The following is a 15,304-nucleotide window of genomic DNA, read 5'->3' as shown; positions in this document are numbered from 1 at the left end:
AGCAAACTATACTGCACTACTAAATAGTTTTAGAAATTTCAGCTGCCTAAAAATTAAAATAACATATTTTAAAATTTAATTTAATTAAATTTTAAAAAAATACCATTGTGATTTAAAAACTAAAAATTATTTAATTACGTAAGTTATACGTTTACCAGGAAACAGGAGATAGGATCTCCACACACCTCCAGTGGTAATTGTTATATAAGTGTTGCAGAATAGAGTAAATTTTTGACAGTCTATTTATTAGTATCTATTTAATTCAAGTAGTACCAAAGTACATAATTATTACTTCTTATTTAGCTATTCAGTCATAACAGAATTCATTATTTAGGTTCAAATTTCATTGCAGCAGTTTCATTTAAACTTAATTTAAAATAAATTCAGTAGCTGAATTTTAGAACAGAGAAAAATGAAACAATTTCTTTCTAAACATTTATGCCTAAAAAAATAAATGTAACATACCACTGGAATTACAGTCAAATCAACAGCCAAAGATCTTAGAAAGTCTGTTGGTTCCTTTAGGAAATGGAATGTTTCCAAAGCTGTTAGGACGCCAAACTGAGATGCTAATCTGCGCTGCTACTTGACGAAATTCTTGTTAAAAGAATTACCGCAAGAAAGCTGTCAACGCACAGATGCTTTGTTTACACTTCGACTGGCCAAACGTAAACGGAGAACTGTGGACATGACTGCTGAAATACGTGCGGAAAGGATCGCCAAGATAAGATCTGGAGACGGCTCGCGCTCTTTGATCAGCTGGCAGCGAATTTTTTGAATGCTTTGTGTTCTTTTATAACTTCCGGCAGACACTGGACAAAATAATTCAACAGCATTTGATTAATCACATTCAGCGTTTCCTTTCAACGAGTTTAATTAATGTTTCACGCCATTGCATTCATAGTAACAAGGGGCATACGAGGATTTTATACACTACGTTCAGATTATATATGTGTGTGTGTATACATACATGTAAGTTAAAAATAAGTAAAACGGCTTTGTAAGTTAATTTATCAATAGCCTTTATTTCCTCATTTTTAATTTGGGTATTCTAAAAACAGCAATAACTTCTCTGAACTGCTTCATTTCTAGATCAATATATGTCGCATTGCTTGTATAACGTTAATGGCGTAGTTAATTTGGAATCGGAACTCAAAATTTGGAGAACTGAAACCTTTCTCTTAATTGGCTGCCATATTGGATAACTGAGCACTTCAGCTTCTACCTCTCTTCCTGTTAAGGTGCTCTCTTCCTATCGTAACAGTATCAAAAATATAAATATTTCTGAATAGGAACGATTAGAGTATCAAGTAAATTGTGGCTGCAAATCTCAATTGAAATAAAACTGAATATTTAGCCTTAATCGGCTGCCAAGTTTCCTCTTCAATATAGATCTGCGGTCTACGCGATCAAGATTATTATGTTTTTGTCATTATAAGTATATATATATATAGTGAGTCAGCATTGATTTTAAAAAAAATGCATTTAGCAAACAATTAAAGTAGCAAAACAGCGTAATTCTTCCTAGCAAATATTGCGACTTTTCCATCAATATAAATGGTGGGACGACGGGAAAATAAATATAATATATAAATGAAGGACGGGAGATTTTTTAGTCTTTCTAGTTTCACACTTTATCTACAAATGCATTCGAATAGAAATGCTTTCTTTTTCTGCAGTTCCTCTAGAAAAAATATCCCGAAGAATTTCTTGAAAATAAATAATATGAATGTAAAATATATAATATGAAACAAAATTATTAAATTTAATTGGAACCAACTGAGAATAGAGCTTCAAATTCATAAATTTTAATTAAACGCATCCCCGCTTCAAAAGATACGCTTTGCACCATTTTGCGTAACTTTGCAGCATGTTACGTCATTTTTTCCCTGAAATTTCTCTGCAAAGAGAAATCTTTAGCCTAATCGGTGCTCAGGTTTAACAGAATGACTTTCCGGCTTATAAATACGACTACAGTTAGTATATACGTTTTTTCTCACCTGCTGCTGATTGAAATAACCGCGACTCTCGCCAAGCCGTTTTCTCCTTGAAGGGGGGAGGGAATATGCAAGATGGTAAGATGCAACAAAATATGAAGATAAATTTATTAGCAAATTAAAACTTAATTGGAAAAATTGGCAATAGACCTTTAAATTACTTATTTTCAATTAAAGCACAACCCCTTCCAGTCATCTGCGATTTCTCTGCAGTATCCGCATTGCCGTAAACTTTTGCTCAATCGCTATCCAGAATTAAAACAAAGAATTTCCAAGCTTACAAACAATACTGCAACTAACTACGCCTTCTCTTTTGCTACATACGCTTGCTAGCTAAAGGACAGCTCTTGAGTTGGCTGCTTCTGTTCATTGGTAGAAATGTAATGGATCATAATCAAAATTATGGGTTTCAGATTGTCCCTATTGGGCTGTGTCATGTCATAGAGTAATCAAGATGTTATAAAGATGTGTTTGGATTATCAAGTGATTTTGTAATTCTTCAAAATTTTCCAGCATCTTCTGCTCCGTAATCAATATTCCAGTAATCTTCTAACTTCAATCCACTCGCGACTGCAGAATGGGTGGTGTCGTCACTAGTCAAACACTCATCTAATATCAGATTATCTGCAACGAACTAAATTAATTCATTACGTGAATAAATATGGAAATCATGAAGATTTACGAACAGAGCCCATTAAAACATGTTTTCTTCAAAACCATATTTGTGGAACTGGTGACGATGACCTTACAGATTTCACATGATTTACATTTGCGGCGATAGAAATGTAAAAATGCAATGTTAAATGAAAACTTCATCAAATTAATTCTAGTGTTAATTATTGCTATTGCAGTCATTTTGCTCCCACTCAGTGCTGCTAATACTGCGGTGAGGTCAAGTATTACAAATATGTTTTTCAAGTTCCTTTTACCAATATTAATTTATTTTAAGTTTTATGAAGCGGTTATCTCGGCTGTGGCTAGTACAGATATGCCTTTTTTATAAATTCCTACAGGATTTGGACGGTAAACAACCTGATTTCTCCCGAATCAAAGAAAAGCTATGTTGTTTTGAAGCTACGGACAGCAAAAATTATTCAAGATTATAGAACTGAAAGATTTGCAAACAAAAATAGATTCCTCATCAAAACCAAAAGTACGTAAGAAGCAATTCTTCCGCATGCGAAAGAAACAGGAAAATTTTTTTGAGTTAAAATGGAAAATGGGAGGATATTATTTTAAACGAGTAGAAATGTATGCTGCCTATGCAAAAAAAAAAAAAAAAAAAAAAAAAAAAAGAGTCTAACATAAGTAGAATACCCCGCCCCCCCCCCCCCGAAAAAAGAAAACTGAGTGATGAAGATGGAAAAAATGTTAATGAATCTAATGAATCGCTTAAACTAAAAATTTTTAAACTAAAATTAATTTTCCCTTCAAGGATATGAAATTTTCAAATGTATAAAAGGTATTTTTTAATTATTCACTTTGTATAAGCTTATATAATTTTCTCTGAGACTTGATATGTAACTCTTGTGTCAAGTCCAATGTAAACTTTCTTTAGATTTTCAAAAATTTTTTTAATTTAGAAAAATTTCGAAATATTAATAATATGTAAAAATAATATTTTTTGCAGGCAAAGAAAGTCTTGAAAACATGGGTAAAGTTTAGTAGGCAGTTGAACCGTGTAAATTTTTAAAAATCCGTGGAACGAAGAGTTAACAACAGCTAAAATAAACGAGCATCTTCAATAATAAAGAATTATGGCATTCTTCCGCATTTGCTCTTGTGGTATAAGCGATAGCAGTCCTGTAAGCATCAGAAGATCTGAGGTTTGATTCATGGTATGGGACTAGCTAATTCTCCCCGTTTCACATTCGAAAAAAAAACTTAATTTTTCTTCACAGTGCTTTTCGAGAGTAAAACGTTTTTTAATCTCCACGAAGGTTTCCTTTTCCTTAGGCAGAAAACCCAAGCGTGTTATATCGTATTTGAGCATACCAATCGAGAATAAAATGTGTGCTCAGCGCACAGTAGTATAATGTACACATGCTTGGTGTATTTCAAAAGAGAATTTAGTAGCATGTGGTCTCACCCCAACAAGGTGTTCTGCGCACGGCCAACTGTTTCCAATATTTGAATGTTAATACTATTTTCCCAGTACTACAGTTTAGAAAATATTAGAAAGTTTTTCCAATATTTTTAAATGTGTCTCAATAATCATAATAAAATAATAAAAGATCAATAATATAAAACTTAACATTTTTCTATGAAATAATAAAAGGTTATAAATTTTGGCAATATTAATTCTGAACTTGGACTAAAATTTTTGAACATAAACTACTGCATTTGTTAAAATATGACTTTGAACCATAATATCTTTCTATATAATTTATGACAAATCTAATAATTTATGATCTAATGATTTGTCTAATAATCTAATGATTTGTCTAATAATTTATGACAAATCAGTTGTCATAAATAATAGCGGATAATTTTTCATTTAATCTTAAATGTTAACTGATTGCTCGTATGGATTTGAATTTAAATTAAAATTTCTTATATTAAAAGCAGAGATAACTCAAAATTAAGGTAGTTATAGCATGTAAAATATTCTCTCGAAGATTAAAATCATCTTACCCTTTACTGTGTCATCCTTCCTTTCTTTATTTATGGTCATCTCTGGAATTTCAGCATGTTCTAAATTACTGCACACAATAGTTTTATAAGATACAGTTTCAGTATCTGTGTCAGGTGACCTATTCTTTTCTTCGTCAAGCCTATCATTTAAACAGATTTCAGCTACATCAGATTTTAATTGTTGGACATCATTTTCTGCTTCCAAGGAAACAGCATTGGCTGATGTATTATTCCCTGCATCGCCAAGCCTATTGTTTGAGTTAGTTTCGGTTATATTGAAATTAACTTGCTTAAAGTCATTTCTTGGAGCTAATGAAATATCTTCAGTTGATGCATTCTGTGTTTGGTCAAGCCTATTGTTTAAACTATTTTCTGTTATCTTGAAATTTATTCGTTGAAAGTCACTTTTTGCTTCTGATAAAATGTCACCTACTGATGCATTCTCTGCTTGATTAAGCCTATCGTTTAAATTAATTTCAGTTGTTCTAGAATTTAAATTTTGAAACTTTTGTTTTGTTTCTATTGAAAAGGAATCAGTGGGTAAAGTCTCTACTTGGCTAAGTCTGTTGATTGAACTAATTTCTGAATGATGGAAATCATTTACTTCTTTCGATAAAATGGCATCAGCCATATCAGGAGATATTTGATAGGTCATTTGACTACTATTAAGTTCTTGTTGTTCATTACTATGAATATCAGAAGAATCATTTGTTTTTAAATTTGTTCCATTAACAGACATTGTTGTCAATACTGAATCTGCATTTAACACTTTATGCTCCTGATATGATATTCCGAGACTATCACATTCTGTATTTTCTGTGGAACATTTTTTACTGCTTTCACTACTCTTTCGCCTTCGGAATTTACCAAATTTAAAGACATTTTCATTTCTCTTTGTACTATGTATTGGAACTTCCTCTTCTGTGAGGAATTTGGCATTCGTCTCTAATCTTGTGTCACATATCGAATGAGATTTTCGTTCTCTGGGTATTCCTTTTGGTTTCACTGAAGACGTCTCTAATCGTTTCAAATACGACATTATTCTTTCGCGAGTTGTAGCTTGCATTGTGCTCTGCTCATTTAGTATTCCCTCCTTTTTAGGTAAATTATTAACAGGAGGGCTGCTACAAACATTACCATTAGTCCTAACACTATCTTTTGCAATATTTTTACATTTCTTTTCGGATGATTTCCTTGTGGCTTGAGTCACAGGCTCATTGAGAACATCATCAGCTTTCTGGCCATTGAAAATGTCTGTAATTTTCACACGATTCAAAAAGCCTCTCCTAGTTTTTCTGCAGTCATCTGTGGATTTGGAAAGAAGTTTCGTGTTACCATTTAAGACGATTTCAACTTTCGTTCGCTCTGGTGGTAGCCGATTTTTCTTCCATATATGGCTGGTGAAGTTGCTTAGCTTAGATTTGGATGCTGTTTCACTTCGTTGGGGCAAATCACGAGAAGTACTTTGTGATCTGCACCTTAAAGAAACTACAAACAATTTATTTTCAGGTACAGATTCTGTAGATCGTTCCCTCGACTTCGATCGTGATCGAACCCCAGACATTTTAGCAGGACTGAGCGGTGATCTCAGAGAAACGTTGCCTTTTTTTGCATCAGAATCTGAAAATAACAAAAGAATAAGATTTTTATACAGGTTTAGAGTACAAGAACAGGATATCCTTTATTGCAAATACTAACATAATAGGCTTTTGTTGAGTATTTAAAGCCTTATAATTTATCTCACTCTTTCCAGTTGTTGAACTAGTTTAATCATATGTAATAACAATATTTATCTATGAATCCTAACTAATACTTTAATCTAAATGTGAACACTGATATTCAGGAGACTTTTTGTGATACAATGATTTTGTATGTGATGTAATTTAATAAATTTTAAAAAAATCAGCAATATTTTTTCACGATTAGGAATCGAACGATGAATGTGAAGAAACTACTTTCCTTAGACATTTTAGACAAAAAAAAAAAAAAAAAAAAAAAAAAAAAGGGAAAAGAAAAAGATTGAAAGATAAAAAGCGTACTTGATTGCAGTAACCTCGTGATTTAGTTCTATAATTTCATAGTTTCAGTTCCCTTAATTAATGAAGTTATTATCTCCGCTTGTTTAAGTTTACAAAAACAGTACCAGTAGTTTCTTGTTGTCTGATTCGTATTTTACAGCCAATTTTTATGAGAATAGATGATAGATAACAGTTAATTTCTAACAAGAAATTTTAAATCGATATAGGCTGAATTATGAAGAAGAATTGCATTTTCTCAGATTTAAAAGTTTTTCAGAGTGATATGTGCGAATCATTCAGTTTTACGACATCTCCTAAATTTTATCAGCTTCTTTATTTTATGTATTTTATGTATGTCCTTTATTTTATAAGCTCCTTTATCATATAAAAATAATCTACTATATGAAAACAATGTGACATAATTATTTAAATCCGTTTTCTGTGGGCTGCGATATCTATCTCCCACGTATTGAATACATGAAGCTAAAAGAATTTTAGTTTACCATGGAGATTTAACATTTGCTACTTAATACGGAGCAGGAAATAGCAGACCCTGACGATTTGCTTTACTCTTCCTTGCTGATTAAATAATTGACTAAATGGCCTTAATAAATATAAAATTTGTCACTATAGTCCATGTGAAAAGGCATTAGATCATAATAATAACCACTATTAATATAATAATTAACGGTCATATTAATTAATAATATAGTTAATTATTAACTAAAAATGTAATTGATAATTGTTCATTAAATATCATATTAATATTTGGCAATAATTATGAGATAAAAACATACAAATCGAAACAATGTTTTTATAATTGGTTTTTAATCAACTCAGGATTTATCAGGAACGGATAAACAGGGTTGTGGACTAGCCAAGCCCAGTCAAGAAAAAATTTCGATGGCGAAAGTACAATTACAAACCATCAGTGTAAAACAAAACTGTCATGGGAAAATTTAAACAGAAAGAAAGAAAAGTGCTTGGGATTGTAGATATTAAGTCTTTAATAAGTTTTAATTATAAGTCAATTATAAGTTTGTTTCTTTATTTTTAATGATGATTGTTTTCCGGTTATTTTTATTTTTTTATTAAACTCATTTTATATACATAACCAAACGAATTAATACTCGAGATTAAATTGCTTGAAAATGCAGATAAATGGTTACCTGCATTGTTAATTACTATTAATAGTATTTTTCTGTTAATTATAATAAGGTTTACTCCTCTTTCCTATGTTTTCTTGATTGCCCTTGAAATTTGAGCTAACCGAGTTTGATATTACTTCGGTTAATCGGAAGTTCCCTATATGTCTGCAGAACCTATTCGGATGCACATAAATAGAAACAATATTTCATATTAAGTGCTGTAATAGAAAATCTTACTCTGTTAGCATTTTGTTAAAGCAGCTAGCAGGTATTGTTTAAATATAAGTTCATCTAATTTTAATATAGATGTGTACTTCATTGCCATTCTAGAGCAATATGAAATGCAGTCGAGAAAAAGGATTCACCTGAGACTTCTATTCGTAAGATCTTTTATATTTTTTATCAGCTTAATTTCAGTATAAATGATATTTTAATTGATTTTTCATGACATTAGGAATCATACTGAAATTTGCAGAGGAAGGAATATTTGTAAATTGCTTCTCATTAAGCCGATTCACTCTGCATAAGTTACTTGATAAACAAATTTCAGATATATTTTTAGAACGTAAAAAAGTACAAAAAATAGAATCTGTTAATTAATTTGACATATAAAATGAAACAGATGAATAATTGTATAAACAAATAAAGTATTTAGGTAAAATATTTCATAACATAAATAAAAATAATATCTAGTTTTAAATTCATTTAATTTTCAAAACGTTATGCAAAAAGAATAGCGCTCTTTAAATTCCAAAGAGATATGTGAAGAGAATTGATTTGGTCAACTTTTAAACTGTGACCGAAATTTTTGTCTTTAAAAAGAGTTTCGATAATCAAATTGATAAGCATATTCAATTCATATTTTTTCAATCAACGAAAATCGAAACAACATAATTAAAAAGTTGCAATTTTCAGAAAACAAACATTTTTTTGAAAATAATGAGTATTAAAATTGACCGATTTTTTTTATTTTTAAAGCTAGCAGATGAAGATAACACAAGATGTATTATTTACGTAAAGGCAGTATAACTAATCAGAATTTATAAAAGAATGTATGGCACTATGTTGCCATTTTGTAACTAGGATCGTTTGGAAGAGATAATCAGCAGCTGAAGAAATGATTAAATGTCGAAAGGTTTTTTAAAGAAAATAATTGAATATGAAATGTAAAATGTGGCTTGAAATAAATAGAAATGTACCTAATTAATACAGTTAACTGAGAATGATTTTTATTTTCGAAATGAAAGATGAAGAACAATAATGAGTTTAGCGTCTGAAATCAGTGAAGATAGCTCATTTTAGATACTGTTTAAATAAATGGGTGATTTCCTTCCAATCATTTGAAAACATGAAGGAAAAACACATTCGAATTAGCAAGGTAAGCAAACGAGTGATAACAGCAGCATAATTAACATTTCATCATTAATTTGCCATTACAGATAATCTTTTTAAAAGTAAGTAAAATTAAATTAAACTATGTTACATAATTGTAACTACTGTATTCATATATTGCGAAGCAATATTGTATTTTATTTATTTGAGAAAGATTTACATCCTCTGTTTTAAAAAAAAAACATATGCACGATATTGTTACAAAAAGATTAATGCATTACACTGTTACAAAAAGAATAGTGTAGTCGTTAATTGAAAGCGACCCTAAGCAAGTAATTATTAATTAATCTTCAACAGAGTTACATTTTTTTATAAAATATGATTATATTTATTTTTCGAGGTTACAATTTCGGTTAGGTTTGATATGCATCCGTTATCATTATACTTGTGACAGTTGTATGTTGTAATAAATTAGTTGTAGTAAATGAGTAATTTTAATGTCAAACTGAAATCCTTTTTTTAATTATTACAATAAAATTTAATTTTTTCTTGATTATTCTTGTTTAATTTAGTTATCTCTAACTGTAATCTTGATTACTGAAGTAATATTTATTTCATATACTTCATGACATTTATTTAATTACATTAAAACCGTTTACTTTCAATTCAATCTGAAACTGTGTTTCGCTTTAAATAGAAATTGTACGCATTTTGAAAGATTATCTGATCCAAATATCTATTCATCCAAGAGCGAGGTTTGTGTGGCTTCTTTTCACAACCAATATAAAAAAATTACGATTGCATTAAGAGAATAACGGATTACGAGAATAATATTTGGTATACCTAAATAAGAATCACATAAATCACACTGAACTAATGGAACTATAAGCAGCAGAAGGTTAAAAGTGTTTAAAAGTGTTACTATGTAAAATTTTCAGAAAGAGAGAAAAAATGCAGTAGCAATAAAATGGGAATTCTATTATCTGTCATTACCAGAAAAAAAAATTGTAACAAGCGTAATCAAATGTTAGCTAAACACATTTGAAATTATTAAAACATTGCATAAATATAAAACAAAAGGGACATTTTGGCTTAAATATTCTGTAAATCTGGTCGCTTTACTGATTTTGTTCCATTAAGATGATGCGGTTTTGTGACTTTATATGTGTTGGTACAAAGTACAGTCAGAATAGCTAACTAAAATAAACTGTAAAAAACTTTAATGAACAATAAAAAGCTCAATACCTGATCATAAATTTTAAGATAGAGGGGAAAAAAAGGGAAAAAATGTATAAAACTGATTCAACTTGAGCAGATTTTCAATGGAATAGATTTAACTGTCTATCTCCTTCAATTGTTGTTGCATCTGCCCAAAATTAATGCATTTATTTTAGGAATCTAAAGATAAATGCTATTTATATAAAATCAAAAAATAATCTAAGCAAATTCAAAATCATATTCAATTTGGAATAATTCCATGGCACAAAAATAGAGAAATTGGAATGTAAACGCTCATGGTAAAAAACAAACAAAACCAAGAGAGTTGTTTCAAAATCTCTTGGCAGTCCAACACAGTGCAAAAGGTATTTCATACAAACATTCTTTAAACACATAAAAAAATTCGAAAAAGATGTACGATGTTTCGTTGAATTGCCTGGAGATTTTGGAACAGTTTTCCTAATATTTTTGATTGTTTTTTACAGTGAATGTTTACAATAGCAATTTTGCTATTTTCTTGCCATGTCATTAATGCAAATTAAATATGATTCTGAATTTTCTTAATCTATTTTCAATAGTTATTGCCACTGAATCTATTTTTAATAGTTATCGCCACTGAATTATAGAAAAGCTAAGATTCATGCAGCTTACAGCGCATAATTTGGATTTTCTATTTTGAACTTAATTTTACCTTTTGTTTAAATTATTTAAGTTCTTCGACAAAGACTTCTGCAACTATAATGAATATTTTAATTTCCTTTCTGGCATTTTAAGGCGACGTATTTTATTTATAGCCATCAAAACGTATGTTTTCTACGTCTGCATATTTAAATTAAGCCTAAATGTAAAAAAAAAATTATTTTTAAATTAATGTATGCTTAGTTCTGTGGTAAATATGAAATTTCATCATAAAGAAGCCGAAGAACGTTTTTAAAAGACAGTCTGTTTTTTGAATTATAGAAAAGCTAAGATTACTTCAAATGCATTGATTAGCTTATCATGATCATATGCAAGTAACAAAAGCTACTGAGAATAGTATATTAACGTAAACAATAGTATAAGTGCAGTAAGGTCAAAATATTTCTATGCGTACTTTCGATATCTTAATTGTGGCTAAAATTGCCAACATATGACAAAACAACAACAAAAAAAAATTAATAAATAAATAAATAAAATAGGTGTTTTCAGAAAACACATTGTGTCTTACATGGAATGGATACCTTGGCGTGCGTCGTTGCTGTTCCGACGATGTTGGTGGCTGTGCAGGTGTAGAGACCTGCGTCTTCCCTCTGAGGCATCTTGATCTGTAGCAAGCACCTGAGTATGCAAAAGACATCATACAATTCAAACACAACAAATGCATAACTTATTCCTACGTCTGCGCTTCTAATTTCGTAACTCGACACCTGTGTTAGTAGGAGGTGTGAAAAACATGTGTTATTCTCTTAATTTAGCGAATGGCATTCGCAGCCGTCGGGATCGGCAAAAAGCTGTTAGTTTAGTTTACCATCTCCTCAGTTTGCTTAACGAAAGCTGCACTTTCTGAAGACTAAGAAATTTTTCTATAAAAAACTATCAGTTTACTTTCAACAATGATGCCCTTACACAAAGCTTCTCGAACAAAAACTTTAAACTATTTAATTAGTAATTTACTAGGAATTGCAAATATTAGCACAAAATGTGAATTTCTTTCCAAATAAAATCAAAAAGGACGATCTGAATTATTATTTAGAATTATTAGTATTTTACTAAGAATCACAATCATAAGCAAGAATATTATTGCACAAATAAATAAATACACTGTCATGCTACGTCTGATGGAAAAGATTGTAGTAATTTATTGGTACATGATTGTAGTGATTTTGCTTTAAATCCTTTATTTTATTTTTATTAACCCTTATTTGTTTTGCATTCCATGCTTTTCATCATTCTCACCACCTAACTCTAGAGATTAGCCTCAACACGGAACTAATTTTGTAAAGGTGTAAGTTATTATCAGGTTAGTTGGGGGTGCAAGTTATTATAAATTCAGTTGTACAGCAAGTCATTTATTCATTACTTATTCAAATGTTTAAAATAAAAGTTGGTCATTATAATATTGTTAAATCTGATTAATAATATAAAATGCATGGATATTCATAGTTACAGAAAAACAGAACTTTTTGTTTATGTAATAATTTCGTAATAAAATATGTGTATATAATAATTGTATGTAATAAAATTTTGTGCATGTAATAATATCTTACGAAGATGTTCATAACTGTGGCATATACTGTGCTATAACAAACCTGTAATTTAGCCTGTAATTAACTTATTTTATTTAGATTATCTATGAGATTCCCAAAAATGTGAATTAAAATGTTAAAAAATATATTGTAAGTATACTCAAGACTTCATTTTTTATGATATTGTAATATTCCTTCTAACTACTAATTACGTGTGCACGGATTTACATCGAAGTTATTTGAAAACCAAAATATGAATGCTATTTTTTCAAACAAATTAACTTTTTTTTTTAACCTCAGGTTTGGCATTTATCCATTTAATAGTCTATCCAGTAGTTCTTAATCTTTTTTTGCCATTTTGCTTCTTTATTACATAACAGGATTAAATTACGTTGAAAAAAATTAAATATATGCACTTAAACTCATACGCAAGAAGAATTATGCAGTCATAATAACACAGTATTAAATATATAATCAAAGAATAAATTGAAATTGCATTGCTCGAAATTTAATAACATCAACTGCAATAAAATAAAATCCAAACACACTTTTTCAGGAGAATGCCACTTTGTAACGTATAGACATATTCGAGCTTCAGAAAGGTCTGACATTAAATTATTTCATAAAATACAAACAGCCTTTCTTAGAACATGGCATTTTGTATCTCACCTACTTTTTAATTCACAAAAAGTAATTAAAAGAATATGCAAATTTCTCTTACCTTCTGGTATTACTAATTCAAGAAAAAAAAACGTGTAACAACGTAGCGAAAATCAAACGTATTACTTCTTACATCGAAATAGAAGAACTAAGGTGAATAATATAAAAGGGTGTGTGTGACATGTGTATTCCAGATATCTAGAACAGTGCGTTATAATAATGCCTTAGCGGCTGATGTAACGGAATGCAAAAAGTAGAAGGAAAAAAAACTGCACTAGAAATATTTTGAATGCATGTATTCAACACTGCCAAAATAAAGCACGGCAAGTCCTTTTCCACGTTTGATTAACCAACCTCATTAAAGCACTTCTGTCACTTTATTTTCTTCTAAACGTAGGGTACTTCTTGCTATTTTTATTAATTAGTGCAATGTTTCTTTTCATCTCATAAACAAAAATTCCCAAAACAGAATGCTTCTTGACTAGTGAGGTTTTGTGTCATTATGTATCTTAATTAAAAGATATAAAACTGCATTGCCATCCAACAGACAACCATAATATTACCAAATTATTCTGTTATCAATAACTTTTTAATAAGTTATTTTTAAACGAAAATAAACTTACTTTATACTATTTTTGAGCCGATTTGTAATACCTCAGTCTCTCTCAGATCCATCGTAGTTGCTGCGTTCCTTTTGGAGACCGGACATGATGGTCTCGCTAAATATTTGCACCGCATTGGTATATATGATAGATCTCTGTGCACTTTGTGCAACCAGAATATTGAGATGGATAAAGATCCTCTGCTAAAATATACCTCGTTGAAGGAATGATAGCCATCCCTATATGTTCACAGATATAAAAAAACACTGATAGCCATCCCTATATGTTCGATATCGGCGGGCTGAGAGTTGATGCAATTGACATCCAGCGACTAAATTGTTTTAATTTTTAATGTAGTCATATGTTTTTCCATTTTTCAGGTTTCGATTCACTTTTTGTTATTTTAATGAGGTTCATTACTGTTTCGTCTTTTTGTAATTCTATATGTGTAGTTTTTTTCTTGCTCCAATCTCATGTATCAAAGATGCATGAGGGCCAGTGATGTATTATTAAGTGCCTTTGCAATAAAAAAAAACTATTTTTGAGCCTTTTTGCATTAAAATGTCGGCTTAGCAAATTGGCCAAAGAAAATAAACTAATTGAGCAATTGTTTAGGTTTTTCATTGTATGTAAATTTTGTTACCGCCAGTTATGTGTCATTTGTTTTCGTTTAGTATGGTATGCATGAAATGTTTTTTTTTTTTCCTTTTTATCACATTTTTATCGGAATTTGACTAACATCTGGTATTTGTGAGGTATTTATCATAGAAAAAATAAGGTCCTTTTCATTTAACAAGCTTATCTGTATATTTCTTTCATTCCTCTGCATATTTTTATTTCCGTTTTTTAAAAAAATTCCTGAACGTTATTTTCTAGATTTCTAAAAAATCTCTCTTGTTTTTTACTTTGATATTTACGAAGAAGATTTCTATCTTAATATTAGTACAGTATTATTCGATTTAAAACCCTCTGAGCTGCCAGGGTTTTCTCTAAGGAAGCACAAATTTCCCAAAACTACTATGAGAACGAATTATTTTTTTTATTTTAATGTAAAAACTATCCTGGTATTTCATACCTGGATTTGTGTACTTTTGTTATATTGCCTTGATTTCTTTGACATATTTTAATATGCACGCATATATACGTTTTTACAGATATCACAAAAAATATTCTAGGCCGTATATATACGGCCTTCCCGCTTAGAGGGTTAATCTGGAGAGATATAACAAGATCATGACTTGATAAGCAAAAAACTGTTAGGGTTGCAATCTATATTTATTCCTGTTGGGTATATTAACTACTCATTATGATAACGATATTTTGTCTAATTTTTATATTTAATAGTATATGCGTTTGCTTAATATTTTGATAACTTAATAACTTGATTGCCATAATCGAATATTACTCAATTTAATTCTAATAATTTCTTAAAAATATATTTATTTTACAGTATTCTCACAATAGGTGACC

At 29.9% G+C, this 15,304-nt stretch overlaps 1 protein-coding gene across 2 annotated transcripts in view; it reads right to left on the bottom strand.

The window, feature by feature from the left end:
* LOC118192517 (uncharacterized) overlaps positions 1-15,304 on the bottom strand; it is a 251,275-nt gene that overhangs the window by 163,590 nt on the left and 72,381 nt on the right. For both annotated transcript variants that reach the window (XM_085810942.1, XM_085810941.1), the window contains 2 exons: positions 11,555-11,664; positions 4,632-6,251 (listed from right to left, as the gene is read on the bottom strand). In XM_085810942.1, the coding sequence (XP_085667068.1) occupies positions 4,632-6,251; positions 11,555-11,664 (1,730 nt within the window). The remainder of the gene's footprint in view (positions 1-4,631; positions 6,252-11,554; positions 11,665-15,304) is intronic.

Source organism: Stegodyphus dumicola, chromosome 2, assembly GCF_044657685.1.
Source record: "Stegodyphus dumicola isolate Sdum_Otavi_A_Nest chromosome 2, ASM4465768v1".
NCBI lineage: Eukaryota > Metazoa > Arthropoda > Arachnida > Araneae > Eresidae > Stegodyphus > Stegodyphus dumicola.
The sequence above is the reverse complement of the archived record's forward strand: the minus strand, read 5'-3'. Positions and strand labels throughout refer to the sequence as shown.